The sequence below is a fragment of the Hydra vulgaris genome, chromosome 08 (assembly GCF_038396675.1).
Source record: "Hydra vulgaris chromosome 08, alternate assembly HydraT2T_AEP".
Classification (NCBI taxonomy): Eukaryota; Metazoa; Cnidaria; class Hydrozoa; order Anthoathecata; family Hydridae; genus Hydra; species Hydra vulgaris.
In genome coordinates this window covers 47,304,292-47,321,460 of record NC_088927.1, presented here as the reverse complement: position 1 = coordinate 47,321,460, position 17,169 = coordinate 47,304,292, and the positions used below count along the sequence as shown (strand labels likewise).

General features: G+C 26.8%; 1 protein-coding gene across 1 annotated transcript in view; it reads right to left on the bottom strand.

Moving 5' to 3' along the window:
* Positions 1-17,169, bottom strand: part of LOC101236294 (RING finger protein 151) — a 28,841-nt gene continuing 11,672 nt past the window's right edge. The window contains exons 3-6 of the mRNA XM_065803833.1: positions 11,821-11,867; positions 6,272-6,338; positions 542-686; positions 1-364 (exon numbers count right to left, since the gene is read on the bottom strand). Coding sequence (XP_065659905.1) covers positions 144-364; positions 542-686; positions 6,272-6,338; positions 11,821-11,867 — 480 coding nt within the window. The 3' untranslated portion in view covers positions 1-143. The remainder of the gene's footprint in view (positions 365-541; positions 687-6,271; positions 6,339-11,820; positions 11,868-17,169) is intronic.

Here is a 17,169-nt window from a genome sequence, read left to right as displayed (position 1 = left end):
TAAAACATTAAATTTATCAACAACCAAATTCATAATAATAAACTTTAATAACAAACACTTCACAAAACAAAAGGTGTATACTGCAAATGTGTCAAAATGTGTATATTCGTAAAAAATAAAAGTTGAAAAAATATAAAATAGTATTACGGGCTGTATATCTCAATTGCACGTCTTTTTGGTTTTTTTATGTCATTTTCTTTGTTTAACCATACTTTGTTTGTAGTTTCTTTTTTGACTAAAGTTTGCTCAACTTTATTTTCAAAAACAGAGCATAGCAAATTTCGTTTGTTTTCGTCGCAGAAAAGACGCATTTTAAGCGAAGGTTTTCCAGGTGTCGGCAGCGTTTCTTCGTCACGAGATTGACCTAAATAATATTGAATTAAAATAGTTATAAGCAGTACGTGGTATTTATAAAAAACGGAAATACGCCTTGAAATATATACACATATCATAATAATAATAAAAAAATACATATATAAGAATTATTAAAAATATGATATCAAATAATTACAAATTTATGAATTACAAAAAAATTAATTACCTAAATTCGGATTGATAGAAAAAGGGCTTTCCTTCATAAACGAAGGCAAATTAATCGGGTTAAAAACACATGACTTTTTATGTGAAGATAAAGTTTCCAATTTGTTCACAAACTCGCAGCCTTTCGATCTAAAAGGACAAGCAACCTAAAAAGATAAAAAATCTAGTAAAAAAAAATATTTAAGCTGTAATTTTTTTTACCATTTATTAGATAATTTTTTGTTTTCAAGCTTTTGTTTGAGCCATGTTAGTTAAATCTAATAGATTAAACTAACATGGCTCAATAAAGCTTACATTTAAGCCTCCAGCCCCCATCCTTCCCCACAAAAAAAGTCAGATAGACTATATTTTTATATATTTGCCCAAAATAAGCCTAGATTTCGTTTGATAATGTGGACCTGGTTTTTTAATTTAAAATGTTATTTTTACCTTAACTTGTCAACATCTATGGATCATTTAACTTGTTTTAACTCGACCTTAACTCGTCCTTAGCTTTAACTCATTATTATCTCGTCCAGTATACTATTTTTATCTCAAATGTTAATAATTAATAAAAACAAATAAAAAAAATAAAATACATTTTTCACATATTATTTACTATTCTTCAGTCTAAAGATGCATACATTCCATTCTGTTCTTCAGTATTAATGTAGTAAATATGAAATCATTACTTTTTGCTATATGGAAATTGAAATGCTTAAGATAGACAGTGAATCGTGCAATGAACAAGTCAGGCATTCTCAGATATGCATGAAAAAAGAAAAAAAGAAAAAAAAAGTATTTTCAATTAGTTAAATCTTTTGTGACTTGTTTTAAGTTATCAAAAAAAAGTGATTATTATAAAAAATATTATTAGAGATAAAAAAGAACACAACGAAAAATAAAACCTTTTTGTATTCTAGAGATTACAGGAAACAAAATAGAAAGTTTACCATTAAGGACAGCTTTAATACTGCAATTAAAAGGGAATGATTCCATAATTTAAAAATTTTTTTAGATACAAAATATAAAAAAAGCTTATGAAAATAATCAGCCAGACTTTATTAAAAGTCTTTGATATGTGAAAAGCAAAACAAAACCTTTCTGTTATTAAAGTTGACAAATAGTTCAAAAAGATCAAAACCTGTAAGTATATATAAACTTGTAGGTATATATCTACCTGTAAGTATATATCTACATGTACGTATATATAAACCTGTAAGTATATCAACCTGTAAGTATATATATATATACCTGTAAGTATATAAATCTACCTGTAAGTATATCTATCTGTAATTATATATCTACTTGTAAGTATATATCTACCTGTAATTAGCAATAAATCAGTAGCAGAACAAGAGTATTAAAATCCATTGTCATAGAGTGTGTTGTCAGACTCAAGATAAGATACATGTTAATTAAAGAGTCAACGACATTGCTAGTAGTATAAAAACTGAATGAAAATAGTGGGATAAGAGTGACCTTAAGTGTTTTCAAAAATTGAAACCGCAATTTTTGAAAACACTGAAGATAGGTATTAGTAAGAATGAAAAGATGAATAAATCTAATGTAATACAAGTATGAGATCAAAGATTTAGTGAGATCTTAGCATAATTCAAAAAAAAAAAAAAAAAATCTTAGCATTATTTGAACTACCTAAAGAGAAATAAGAATCTTAGCATAGTTCAAGCTACCTAAAAAAAAAAAAAAAAGAAAAAACTAAGCACAAGCTAAGGTCAGACACAAAACACAAATCAAGAAGCAGAGGTAAGTGATTTGGGTTGTCTGGGAAACAAGTCATTTTTTAGTAAACAACCTGGGTAAAAGATAGAAAAATACAAAGGATAACATAAATAAAATAAATAATAAATAAACGATAAATCTCTACAAATAAAACTCTCAAAATTTTATCACCAGAGATTTTTCCCTGTAGTCATTCCATACCAAATGGATTAAAATTTTAGGATTTCAACATGGATCTCCTCAGATTTTGATAAAACTTGGTGGGTTTGTTAATATCAATGAGAAAAGCAATTCCTGAAAATTTTAGCATAAAATCTTCTGTGATTCTAAGGTATGGTATGCTTTCTAATATTTAGATCACTGATAAGATACAATTCAGTTATAGATTATTGACTTCTAAAAATGGTTGCGGCTAAAACTTAGGAATATGTGCCTCCACTTCAAACCATCGATAACCTAAGATCAACACTGGTTCTAATAAGGTTTTTCTTTTCTCCTAAGTTAATAGACTTTATTACAGTGATTTCAGAACAAAAAAAATTGTGGGCTCTCATCCCCATAAAGATTTATGATTAGGTATTAAATCAAACTTCATGAAGTTACAAAACTTCAAACTTCATGAAGTTACAAAATCAGAACAATTAAAATTGCACAAAATGCATTAAAAACAATAAAAATTAAGTTATTGTATGAATTTAAAAGTTAATACTTTTAAATTCATACATTAACTGTATGAATTTAAAATACTTTTAAATTCATACAGTTAATGTATGAATTTAAAAGTATTTCATCATCAGTACTAGAAATAAGTCTTTAATTAAGCCTTTAATCAAACTCAATTTTTAAATAGTCCTTGTTCTTACCTACCCCCTACCCCTATCAATTTACTTTTTAACATACACATTTTTGCCCAGAACTTAGATAAAAAAATGTCTGATGCATGAAGTGTCTATATACACAAACAAAGAATTCACATACACATTTAAAAGCTGTGAAATAAAAAACAAGCAAATTATTGAGTGTTCTTTTTATATCTTTATTTTATATATCAAATTTATAATATCCTATTTAATTGTTGAGCCAAAACTTATGGAAACCTTAGTTTCAGTGCATCGTTAGATCTAACTCAATGTTGCATTGGTAAATCATTAAATAAAGATTGTCATGAAGAAAAATTTACCAAAATCAAAAAAACTAAAGAAATTAACAGTAAAAGATCAAGTGATGGCGTTGGAAGCTCTGTCAAAAGACATATAGCTAGGGCCAGTTTACAATCACAAGCAAATCCTATCAATTCACCTGAAAAAATGTATGATTGGTGTAGACGAAATATCAAAGTAATTCATTTTCTATACATTTCAAATAATGCAATTGTATTAATTTGCATAAAGTTTAAATTAGAAGAACGTTATACTACTTGTTCAACAATTTCAGGAAAAATAAATCACCATTGTTTTATATTACAATCATTAACTACTTTACAGATGAGACGGGTGTCATTTGACAATATGTATACTAATGTTTCTAAAATGCAGCATATAGTTCCACTTGCTTCTCTTTTACCAGGAATTAATATAGCATGTGTTTATGATGCAAACTGGTTTTTAGGCAATATTATGGAAATATCTGAAGAAAATCAAGATGTTCTTATCAAGTTCTTTTTTTTTTTTTATCTTTTTCCTTAAACACTTTTATTTGGATACTTGCTAGGTTCTCATAACGCACGATTTATGCAAAATTTCATCTTTAAATCTTCAATCAACAACTGGTAGATACTATTAATTATCAGTTCAAGAAAAAACTGACTTATTACGTTTGTACATTAGCATAAGTAACATAATTAAATAACAACATAGCCAAATTATTATACATTTAGTTTATTTGTTTTAAACATAGTTTTTTAACAAAAATTTATTTAATAGATTCAATGTTTATATTGATTGTTTAATAGTATTCTTTATTGCATAATCAACTTGTGCATTGGGTTGACAAATCAAATAACTCTTATAACTTGGTGTATAAGTTGTAATCTAAACTTGATAATCAAATAAGTTGAATCAAATAAATTAATCAAACAAATAGTGAATGTCTTGGAAAAACACAAAAAGTCTTTCTTTTTATTTTTACCTTAATTTTTACCTTCTTTTTATTTTTACCTTAAAGGCTACTTACAAGTTTTATATGTAGTTTTTTCACTAACATTAAAAACTAAATTTCACAGTTTTTATATGTGTTTGCTTAGTGGTGTGTTTGGGCATAAAGGCACTTCATACATCAGACATAATAACAGACACATCGTGTAAAGAGAAGTGTCTAATTAGAATTTTTTTTTTTGATCTCGGCAAAAAAGTGCATTTTAAAAAAGTATTTTAAAATGGATGAGGGAGGGGGCAGGTAAGAGTTCAGACTATTTAAAAACTGAGTTTAATTCAGGGTTTATTAAAGACCTCCTTCTAGTACTGATTATGAAATACTTTTAAATTCATACAAACTTTGAATTATAATAGATAATATAAACTAAAGTGCAATAATAACTTTATTTATATTGTTTTTAATGCATTTTGGGCAATTTTCATTGTTCTGATTCTGTAACTTTCCCATGAGTACCCACTATTTTTTTTCTGAAATCACTTTAATAAAGTCTATTAAATTAGAAGAAAATCTTATTAAATCTAGTGTTGATAGTAGGTTACCGGTGGTTTGTAGTGGTAGCACATTTTCCTAAGTTTTAGCTGCAGCTATTTTTAGAAGTCTATAATTTTTTACTGCTCTTATCAGTGAAAAATTATAGAATTCTAAAAATAGCTGCTATTCTTGTATCTTATAAGTAAATTTCTAAAAAATTTGGAAGCCTACTATTTATAGAAACTAAAAAAAATATGAATTTTCACTTCTTAAATTGCAGATTTTGTATATTGACTCAAAAATCAACTTTTTATATTTGCAAATGATTTTTTAGGTTTTATAGGTAGCTATTATGGAAAAAATGTGACATTCGAGAACTCAATGTCAAAGTTTTATTAAAGTAAGTCTAGACTTGAATAGAATAAAAAAAACTAGAAGACTTTCTGAAATTTTGTTTTTCAAATATAGAGCTTCAAAGTATGAACAAAACATGTTTTTGCTGCTGAAGTTTTTATTTTTGGAAAAATCAGAAATTTCAAATAACCATACCTCAAGAACCACAAATGATTTTATTCTGAAATATTCAGGAATTACTTTTCTCATTGATATTAACAGGGGGTCCATGTTGGACATTGGTCTGGTTGGCATGGAATCACTCTGTAGCTGAATCTAAGTTTTATTCAATTTTGATTGCAATGTGTCTATTTGATTTTGATTGCAATGCATTTATTATTATTTCATCAATGATGCCCAATTATTAATCTTATTGATTATTCGTTATCATCAATTCACAGAATAAATAATCTTATTATTTTTTCATTGATGATATATCAAGTATATAATTGACAAACAAAGCTGTAGACGCAGCTGAGTCAACAATAATTTACTAAAATTTAAAAAGCCGATTCTAATTTAAGTTAAATTAGAATAGCCGCAGTTAAGTGTACATCAACTGAGGGTTTAATATTCAGACTAGACACTCTTTTAATCAATAAAAAAAGTTTTACTAGATTTAAAAAAAAAGAAAAAAAGTTGCAACACAAAATTGAATACTCTAAAAAAAAAAAAAAGGCTAAATCCCCCCTCCCGCAGGGTGTGATATAAATTGTAAGTGACCCCTCACCAAATAACGTGCACCATTAGTTATCTAATGAATATATTTATTTTATAAATGAGCAGTATTTGAAAGAATACAATAATTAAAACTAGGGAATAATTTCTAAAAGATGTATTGACTTGATAAGTTTTTTTATTTACTTTTTGTGATTCTAATCTCTGCAAACTTTTTTAATTTTTTTAAATTTATTATTTCTTTTTTGGTAAAAATAAATTTAGTAACATAACTTTGGTATGTAAAAATGAAAAAATTAAATAATTAGCTTACCATTTGATCCCCAATTATATTTGCAAGAATAAAATCATAATGTAGCTGCTTTTGATTGATTGGTTTTCTAAAGGTAAGCAGCAAAAATTAAAGACTTAAAGTAAAAAAACTAAAGACAGATTTAGCATTTTTCATATCCTAGAAAAAATTTATTTAAATGATATACAACTTACTTATAGAAACTAACAACTAACTTATGGAAAAAAAAATTATTTTATTTTTAAAATCGTTCAAAATTTTTTATCGCCACATGAAGTTTTTTCTTTGCAGGATTATAAAGAATGTCACGCATCAATTTTTTCAAAACGTGCTTGAAGAAAGATATTTTGTTTTACTTAAAACTTAAAATTTTTTATAAATACAACAAAGTTGTAGCGACTTTTAAGGCCAAATTTATTACTTTGTCATTTTGAACCTAACACCTTTGAATGAAAATTTACTGAATTTTCAGTAAATATTCATTCAAAGAATATCAGACAATGCACCTCATCATACCTCTGGTGGAAACCATAATGATATCAAGCAACCAAGACAAGGGCATGTGGTACATTTATAAGATCTTGATAAATAGAATATAAATGCAGAGTAGAACACCAAGGATAACATAACATATGACTTTTGAAGCTGTATACCATTAAGACCTACAATTCAAATTTTTATTTTCCTATACTTTGAGCTTTACATGTACTATCCAGTTGAACTATCGAATCCAACTTAACTTATAAGAACATGGTAAAGTTAATGGTTTATTAACAAATAATAGTAAGTCCTATTCTTTTATTCATAGGTAAACAGGATTTCGAGAAGAAAATATAGTATAAACAATTTTTTATTAAAGTTAAACCCCCTATAAAAATAAAAAAAATGTAACAAAAGAGTCAGAGAAAAATATTTAAACATATAGGTAATTTCAGCATTCTGCTCAGAATTACATTAAATCTGGCCTGGATTGTGGGAGCCACAAGTAAAAAACAGGTTTCAACACAACAATCAAGTTCTTGCTATCAGTCCTGTTCCAGCAATTAATGACTTTCTTGTCTGCATTTTTTTTCTTTTGCAACCATTAAACATAACTAGCTCTATAACTCAATCGTCAATTACTTCTATCAACATCAGTCATTATTATTGATATTAGCATTGAGCATGCATTATACAGCTGCAGTTACTAAAATTTTTTAAGCAAAAGCATTCATTACAACATTTCTGCAGGTTTTGTTATAGGTGGAATTGAAACATACTTAATATTAAAATATTTATGCAACAAATTAAAGCGTCTGGTAAATTTATCAACAACAAAAGCAATAAAGTTGAAGAAGAAAGCTTGACTGAAGATTAAACAAGAGATAAAGTTTAACTAATGGAAGAAAAAAAAACAACTAACATCTCAGACACTGCAACCATAACCAGTATGATTAAGCATTTACTTTGACACTATCAAATATCAAATCATATAAATTAGCTTTGCATTTCATTGAAAGAAATGATTTATAATATTCAACACTTCTTTACATAAGTGTAGACTTGCTGGTTATAATAATGAATAATAGATTTCTTTGCCTAATAGCTTTCTAATAAAATTTCCTTTTTTTACCTTCTTTTTTATTATTCATCTAATGTAGAAAACTTTTTACTTTTATTATTTTTGTCATTGATTTCATTGGCTGTACTAGCTGTGGTTTAAAAAAAATTGGTCCAATACAAAGTTAGCTATTATATATAGCTAGCAAAACACCTAACAAAACAAATTCTGACCTAATCTAGCAAAAAAGCATAACAAAACAATCCACAGCAGACCAAATAGCTGGCAGTTTAAGCTTGTTTTTTTACCAAGTCACCCTAAGAAAGGCAGAAGATATACATGTTGTATAAGATATAAGACATACTGGGAGAAATAATCTTTTATAGAAAGAAAACTTTCCCTAAGTCCATTAGAATTTACCCAATTTTGAAAAAAAAACTCATCAAAAATGTCTATGTTAGCTAGAGTGGTTTGAAAGTGTTGTATTATAGCAGAATCTTCTATCGCAGTAGTTTCTGCTTTTAAGGATACAAATTTTAATCAAAGAAAAGAAGCCATATATCTAACCAACTATTTGTAAAAAAAAATCTTATCAACTAAATAAAAACAAAATAATTCTTTAACTTGTTTCACTGTGCTCTCCTGAGACCGCCAGGGTAAATTTTGGTTTACTCTAAAATTTTTTGTTTATTTACTATTATTGGGTTAAATAAAGTATTTTAAAATAATTTTTAAAATCTAAACTAACTTTTAAACATAGAAATTTTAGATTTAATTAATCAAAATGTCTAAAATAAATTGCGTCATTTTATGATTACATCATCTATTCAAATTAGTACAAACTGTTGCAATGCAGATGAAAATAATTATTTTTACAGTGAAAAGCGTTTTTTTTGTCAAAATGGCTGACGAAAAACGTCTAACTTGTGCATGTTGCTTTATTTCCTTTGGAAAAGGATCACATAAACTTATTAAAGTAACGCAGTACAACTTTATATTCAAAATTTATTTTGGAGAGAATATGATGTAGAAAAAGAGTGTTGTCCAAAAAAACATTTGTAATTCTTGTAAAACAAATTTATATGCATTGAACAGGGGTGAAACATCAAAATTAAATGATTGGATTGAGAAAATATCTCAAGACAAAAACTCAAAAGATCATCTGATATTAGTGAAATATCTGAACAGATCACAACAAATAACCAAAATATCGTTGATAAAATTGTTAAAAAGACATGTCCTTTTTGCTTTTCTACAATAGGTATGATTTCCTTAAACAAAATAAAAATATTGTATAACTTATATAAAATTTTAGTTAATAAACTATTTCTTCAATTTAAAAAAAAAAAAATTAAATTTAGCATAGAGTCAATGCTACTCAATGCATAGTCTATGATAGACTTATTAAATATTAGTGTATTATTTTTATATGTTTTACAAATATAGTAATACCAGAGTTTTTCCTAGTTTAAATTTCTATTTAGGCAAAAGAATTTCTCACTTTTGGTGTAAGAGTGAAGCGTAAAAAACCTAATTATGCTGGCTGAAGGTCTTGGAAATGTATCCAGTGAGCAAGTTGCTTCTGGGATTATCAAAATAAAAATGAAAAGAGACAAAATTAAATCTGGAGACAGGTTTCCTTTAAAAACCATTGAAAACAATCTCCTTGTTGTTGTTGGTACACCTGTTAATAAATGCAGCAGAGCATTCGTTAAAAAGTTATCTCTAGAAACTATAATGGAAATCTCTAATACTCTAAACCTGAGTAAAAGAAAGACTAAGCTACTTTGTAAACATATGCGACAAAATTTAGGGAAGAAAATGTTAGAACCTAATATATCAACTCAGATAGAGGAGCTGCATAATGTATTTTCAGATTTTTAAGATGTCAAAACTGAATCATTCATTTCAGGGGATGAAGAGATAAGTCACAGTTTGGTATTTGTAAAAGATACTTCTGATTTAATTCTTCGTATAATTAATGAAAGAGGTTTGAATCCTTATTGCACTATTGCTAGGATTTCCATTGATGGTGGACAGGGTTTTCTTAAATGCGATATAAATGTTTTTGATCCACTACGTAAACATACAACTTCAGAAAGTCTTGATGATTGTGGTGTAAAAAGATCATTGATTTTAGCTTTAGTTGAAGATGTTTCGAGCATAATGGTAATCTTAGTAAACTATTGAAACCACTAGCTCTGAGTGATATAAAATATTCAATAGCATTTGATCTAAATCTTTTTATTTGGTTTAAGCAATCACAGCGGCAAGTATGCATGTCTCTGGTGTGAAGGGGAAAGTACTCTTGAGAGCGGAAAAAAAAAAGAACCTTAGGTTCAATTGATATCAACTACAACAAGTTCGTTGAAGATGGATGCAAAAAAAATCACATGATGGAATTTAAAAACTGTATTTCTCCTTTGTTGTGTACCTTGTGTTTGTTTTGTACCTTGAGTTGTGTACCTTTATGAACCTCTAGAAACTATAGTGGAACATCTCATTCCTCCACCAGAGTTGCACATTCTTATTGGTATTACTTCTATGTTTGTAAAAATATTAATTACACAGTGGCCTGATTTTGATTCGTGGCTAAAGTTGAATTATATAATCCTTAGAGGTTACCATGGAACTGGTTTGGATGGTAACAATTCATAGAGACTTTTAGATAAATTAGATATTTTAGAAGTTAACTTTTTAAGGGCAGCCTCTATATTACTAAATATGATATTTCTCCAACCTGTAGTTAGCTGTATTAGAAAGTTTTCAATTATTAAAACAAAAGCTTTTAGCATGTTAATTGGAGAATCTATTGCTGAATCAGTTTTAGATTTTAAAAAAGCTTTCAAAAATCTGCAGCTTCATCTTTTGAAAAAGTTTAACTACCAATTTAATATTAGATGGAAAGTTCATATTTTATGTCATCATTTTCCTTTTCTTCAGCATAGTCAGTTTAAGCTTGGTGTATATGCTGAGCAGGCAGGAGAAGGTGCTCACTACTATCACTGTCAAGTATAGAAGCGATAAAAGCGTCGTTTGGAACACAATGATTATGCAAAACAGCTTAAAAAAAGTGTAATTGAGTTAGGTAAAAACAGTTTCAAGTAGACCTTTTCTCTCCTTTTTTAAAATTTTTAATTATTATGAACTTTGAAGTGATTGAGTTATTTTATAAGGAATTTCAATAATTCATGTTAAATTGGTACATTTATTGCATTGATGTTATATTGTTAACTCTGGAATTTATATCAATTTTATCATAAAAGATCTCATTTTTTCATTTCAAAGTTGTATTCTTTTAACAAAAATTGTTTTAGAGGTGTAATACCCTATAAACTTTGAAAAAAAATCCCCGCCTTCCCCTCCATATGTTATTTTAGGTAAAAACTATTTTTACAAAAAAAATATGTTTAAAAGTTAGTTTAGATTTTAAAAATCATTTTAAAACACTTACCTAAACCCAATATTAATAATTAAACAAAAAAAATTAGAGTAAACCAAAATTTACCCTGGCGGTCTCAGGAGAGCACAGTGGTTTTTGACTTTCTAAAGGGAAGTGATTGGAAAGTGTAAGGAAGTAAGGTCAAATTTAATTAATAGTGATATAATTTTATTGCCAAGTAAAAACCTGAAAAAAAGTGATTAATTTTTTAAAAGTTTTCACTTTCTTGGAAATGGAAATATATTGAATTCAATTCATTTCCACTGGATTCATTTCCGGAAAGTTGGAAAGTTTCATTTTTTTACCTTCAAACAATAAAGTATAACTTAATGAACTTTTTCCAATATAAATATATTTCAATATAAATACATTTAATTTACAAACACTTTTCGAGTCAGAGAAAACTACTTTCAAATCAAACACCCCTAGACTTAACAAGAACCTTGGACAAAATTAAAAAATATAAATTATAAATATAAAACATAATAAGTTATAAATGTAATGTTAAATTTATTATATAATATTATTGAAATTGTGTACAATACTAAACAACATATAACATAAAACTTTTAGATTAAAGAAGTTTACCGGTCTTCTGGACAAGTTTTACTTTGAGATAACCAATTATTGATACACTGTAAAAAAAAAAAGATAAAGAATAAAGTTACTTATTATTTAATAGTTCTTAACACAAGAAAAGATTTATTGCTAAATTTGACAAAGGTTGTAAAGGTAAAGTGGTGTAAATAATGCTTGCCTGTTTTTTGAAGAATGATGTTATTGACTTTTCAGTATTACAGAATTTTACTTATAAGGCTGAAATGTGAATAAGAATTATAAATTATTGATATTAGGTGATTGAATGGGGATGAAGACACTAAACAGGGATAACAAAATAAAGACTGTTTAAGCTCATGATATTAAAAAAAGATAATGTTGCAAAATGAACTCATAACCATAATGGTATAAGAGATATATAAATAATACAATTTATAGCTTGTATTTATTAAACCTCCGACGGGCACACTTGATCAAATTGATACATGTCAATCATTTTTATCTCGTACGAGTTTTTGAGTAATGACTAATTGTTCTATTTTTAATAGCTTCATTTTTTTCTTTTTTTATTGTTCTACATCATCAAGCATGTTTAAATCATTTGAATTTTATGTTACATTTTTGATTATAATAAAAAAAATTATATCTGAAAAATACATTTTTAAATTTGTACACATAATTTGATATTATTTATTGTTCATGTCAACGGGGATGTATTTTTTAATTAAAATATCAAACTGATACATAGCGCCTTAGAGCGTTTTTGCTTACTAAAGTCTTTATTACAAAAGGTTGGATATAAATCGAACCTTTTGTACTTATAACTACAACATTTTTCATTTATACTTTTAAATGAAATTTTAATTTGATTATCTTTTTTTTTAATGTATTAGTCCTATTTGCCTCTAAAATGGATGATAGTGTGAGATTATTTAATCTTAATAGTTCAAAAGATATAGAGGAATTTCAAAAAATCTATTAGATGAAGAAGATGAGGTGGAGGATTTTGAAGATGAAGATGTTACAGATGCAGAAGACCTCACTAAGTTTCATCAAGACAATTCAAATACAGAAGAACTTGAAAATATTGATTTTAATGAAACAATAATAACAATTTTAATGTTGGAAAAAACACTAACTGTAAATGGAACAAAAATTCATTGTCTAGCCGAGTGTGTATTAAGAGCTATAACCTAATATAAATACGATATTTTGGGAATGCTCAACTTGTTGTTAGAAGAAAAGTGTTCTTAAAGAGATTATCTCATGATTTAGTGATGCCTCAACTTATTTTTAACAAAAAAAAAGAGGGTTACCAAAAGAACTCAGTGATAGTTTACATTGTTTTAGAACAATCCCAAGATAACATTAGAAATGAAAATAAAAGAAAAAGATGCCAGATATGCACACAAAATAAACAATTAACAAGGTATAATTGTCAACAATACCATCAACCTATTTGTTTGACATACATAAAAAGCTATTGCGGCAATTGCATAAAAACTGTACCAGGTTTTGACATTCAAAATGATATGTTAGAAAGTGTTTTTTAAAATAGTCACTCGAAATTCGTATCAATTTGATCAATGCGCCTCCTTAATTAAAAATAGCAATTGTGATGGAATTTTTAATTATTGTAAATATTTCATATTTTTCAAAGATCCTTTAAACAGTTAATAAAAAAAAAGTTAAAAAAAATTAAAATAAAATATTAAACTGGTGAATTGTTATGCGTCTTAACTTCATACAATGTGCATTCCCAAATTAACAAAATGATTGCGCCTGACGTAGGGTTAATAATGATAATATTAATAAGTTCTCATGAAACCTTTGGGTACATTTTGCTCCAGTCATATTTAGATAAATTGTATTCAAGTAAAAAGAGTAGAGTCTATGCAAAATAATTATATTTGATTACTACACTCTAAATGTGCATACTATCTTTACTCCATCAGGCAACAGAGAAAAATTTAAAGATGGACCAAAATATTAGCATGTTATTGACAATTTTAGATCAAAATATTGAATCTTTTGAATTTTATAGTACATTTTGGCAAACTTTGGTATAATTCTGTACCCAGAAATGTAATTTTTATTACATTTCTGGGTTCTTATATTTATCTAAATAAACTTAAACTCAAAAACAAGGTTACTGAATAAACCAAGAGTGTAGGTTTTAAAAAATTTATTACAATTAGCCAGTTATAATTTTTAATTATATAATAACTAAAATTAGTTACAATAAGCCAGTTGAAGAACCATTACATGGTTCTTTAACTGGCTTCAAAAATTCAAAAGTAAATTTTTGTTTAAAGATTTTACATGCCAACATAATAATAAAGGGTAAAAATCAACTTAACTATAAAATTCAATCTGAAATGAACATGATGCCAAACATAAAACATCTTAAAAATTTATGTATTTAAACCCCAAAAATTCTTTGGATAGCTTTTTTGTTGTTTTTGTTGTTGTTGCTAATTGCATCATCGAAGTGAGTTTATTTCACATTTCTAGAACAATGAAAATCATTTTAGAGAATTAAAAAAATGTATCTTTTAAACTTTAATTTTATACTAAAATTTTACCAGGGATCGCAATTTGGGTCAAATAGGTCAATAATGCAATTTACCATTTGATGGTAAATTATTATGATGGTAAAATAACAACCTATTACAGAACTGATTGAATTTAGGATAAATGGAATAACTCGCAGCTAAAGTCAGGGGCTATTCTAGGAAAAAAAAATTGGGTGGCAGTTCCCCCTGGCCCAGGGAAATTTAGCAGAATTATTGCTGTATGTAGGCGTTATTTTGCAAAAAAAACAATAACAAAACAAAACAATAATTGCAGTAAAAAAAAAAAAAAGGTCCTCAAAATTTCATTTTGGCAGGGCCCACATCAAGACCAAAATACAATCAATGCTAAAGAAAATGGTCTAGAATAGCCCCTGACAGTATCTACCTGCTGTAGGCCAGTAAAGTGACAAAGTCTATAAGACCATACCACATAATGACCATACAATGAGAACTCATAAAAACAACAAGTCACCTTCAATTGCGCATAGAAATAGATACAGTAAAACTAATACAAGATGAGTGAAAATAAATCAGTTTAATTACTATTGTAACTTTAATTAGCAATTGCAATAAAAGATGAAAAGTCATTTGAAATATGATTGACAAACTAAATTTTTATTTAATGAAACAAATTTAAGATTATCAAGAGTACCTGTAACTTTATTTCCAGTACTGAAATTGCTTCCTTGATTAATTTTTACACTTTTCACTTCAAAACTGGCAACATTAATAAATGTATTGCCCACTTGCGAAAATCATACAAATTTAAGAACATTAAAATTTAGTTATTGATTGGTTATAAAAGAATGGCATGTGCTGCTAAATGCACTAAAAACACACAAACAGAAATTGTATCTTGATGCTGTTATCACTAATAACACAATAATATTAACTTTAAATTATGTCATTTAGTTTTAATAAATATTCAAAAAAAGCAAAATTGCTCAGCTATTTTGCCAGTAAAATCTCTGAACCGCATTTTAAAAGAATAACAAAGAAATAATTTTCAGAAAAACCTATCAAAATTATCGACTCATTTGAATTCAGTTCATTTTTCAATGATTGCAAATAGTCACTTTTGTTTTTGGCAACAATACAAGATAAAAGCAATACTTTACAACTAATATATGAATTCCTCTGCTGGTAATTGCAATAATTGTTGGGTTTTACTAACTGATTTTACAGATTGCCTAAAAGTTATAATACCATCAGATTTAAAGTCATTATACAGTTCATCAAGATAAGCCTTTAAAATTTCAGTATCTAGACATTTATCAAGATAATATTTTACGACATTCAGTCTAATGTAACTAGGCTACTTGCAAACATTAATTTTATTTCTGATAAATAGTGCATACAGAAATAAAATGGGTGACTGAAGAACCACTAATTAAACACCAATTTGGAGATTACTTACATAGTTTGGAGGATTAAACTTCATTTTTCTTTTCTTTTTCATACTCTGCAAAAAGTTTACTAAACTTAACCAACAGTGATTTTATTGTTGTTGCAACTGTTTTTAGCACCATCCACAAATATGTCTTTTTCCCTTAGACAAGTTCTGTTCAACACTTTGTGCTAATAAAATATGTTCTTTAACATGTTCCTGCAATTTCTTTGCAACATAACTTTGTCTTAGTGCTAAGATTCTATTTAATATGAGGATTACTGAGTGTTTATATATATTTTTTATCAAATTCTAATAAACTTGCATACTATATACAATTCTTAAATTGAGCTATGACACTGCTAAGTTGTAAAATTTTATTTGGTGATAAACACCTGACAGAAGCAATTTTTTCAACTACAGTTGCTTGTGCTCTTTGAAATTTTCCTTAAATAACCAGCATAATATCGCTTAATAACACACTTCATCTTAAAGGTAAAATTCTGATTTCAGAAAGTCTAGTATTAATTGAACATATTATATAATTTGAGAAATAAGAATCTAAACATTCACTTCTTATAATTATGATAAATAAATTAATTAGATAAATTATAAAGTTAAATATTAAGTTTTCAAACTAAATATTAGGAAATTAATATTGACAATAATGTTAAATAAAAATTGTTTTAAATCCCTAAATAAAGTTCTTCTATATTTTCTAAAAGACAAAAAAATTTTTTGAAATAAAGATAAAGCAAAGTTTTAAATATTAATAAAATATTTTTAAAAAATTTACGAAAAAAATTTTGAATTATTGTGAAGTTATAGACATTAAAATATTTAAAAAAAAAGGTAGACTCTATTATCACAAAAAGACATTTGATATGAAGATATAATTTACAGGCTAAAAATATTATTAAAAAAAAAGCAAAAGAGACAAATTGTATTTATTCTTCAATAAATAATTGTACTATATAAAAAAGTGACAGGGTTATTATAGACCATGATCACTATATTTTATAACTACATATTTTATCATTATGTAAACAGTTTTTTCTCTAACAACATAGACTAATGAAACATAGATTATGTACAACCAATTCTTCCAGCAGAAGCCTTGTTAGCCAAGGTTTGTGATTCCGAATTATAGAGTTAAGAGAGACTCGAGAAATAAAGATTTTTTGTAAGTCAACAGTTTTTAAAGCCTAATTTCAATAAAATCTTTATTCTTATCTATTTTTGACTATTTTTTGAATTATAAGGCTAGTTTACACTGATTTTTCTTTTTAATTTTAGGTTATAGTTCTTTTAATTGATAACAAGCAAAAATTGTTAAATGGGGAGGGCTTTTAGGGGTTTCTTAATAAGTTTGGGGTTTTCATTATAAACTTTTTAATAAATGTCTTCTTCCATGTA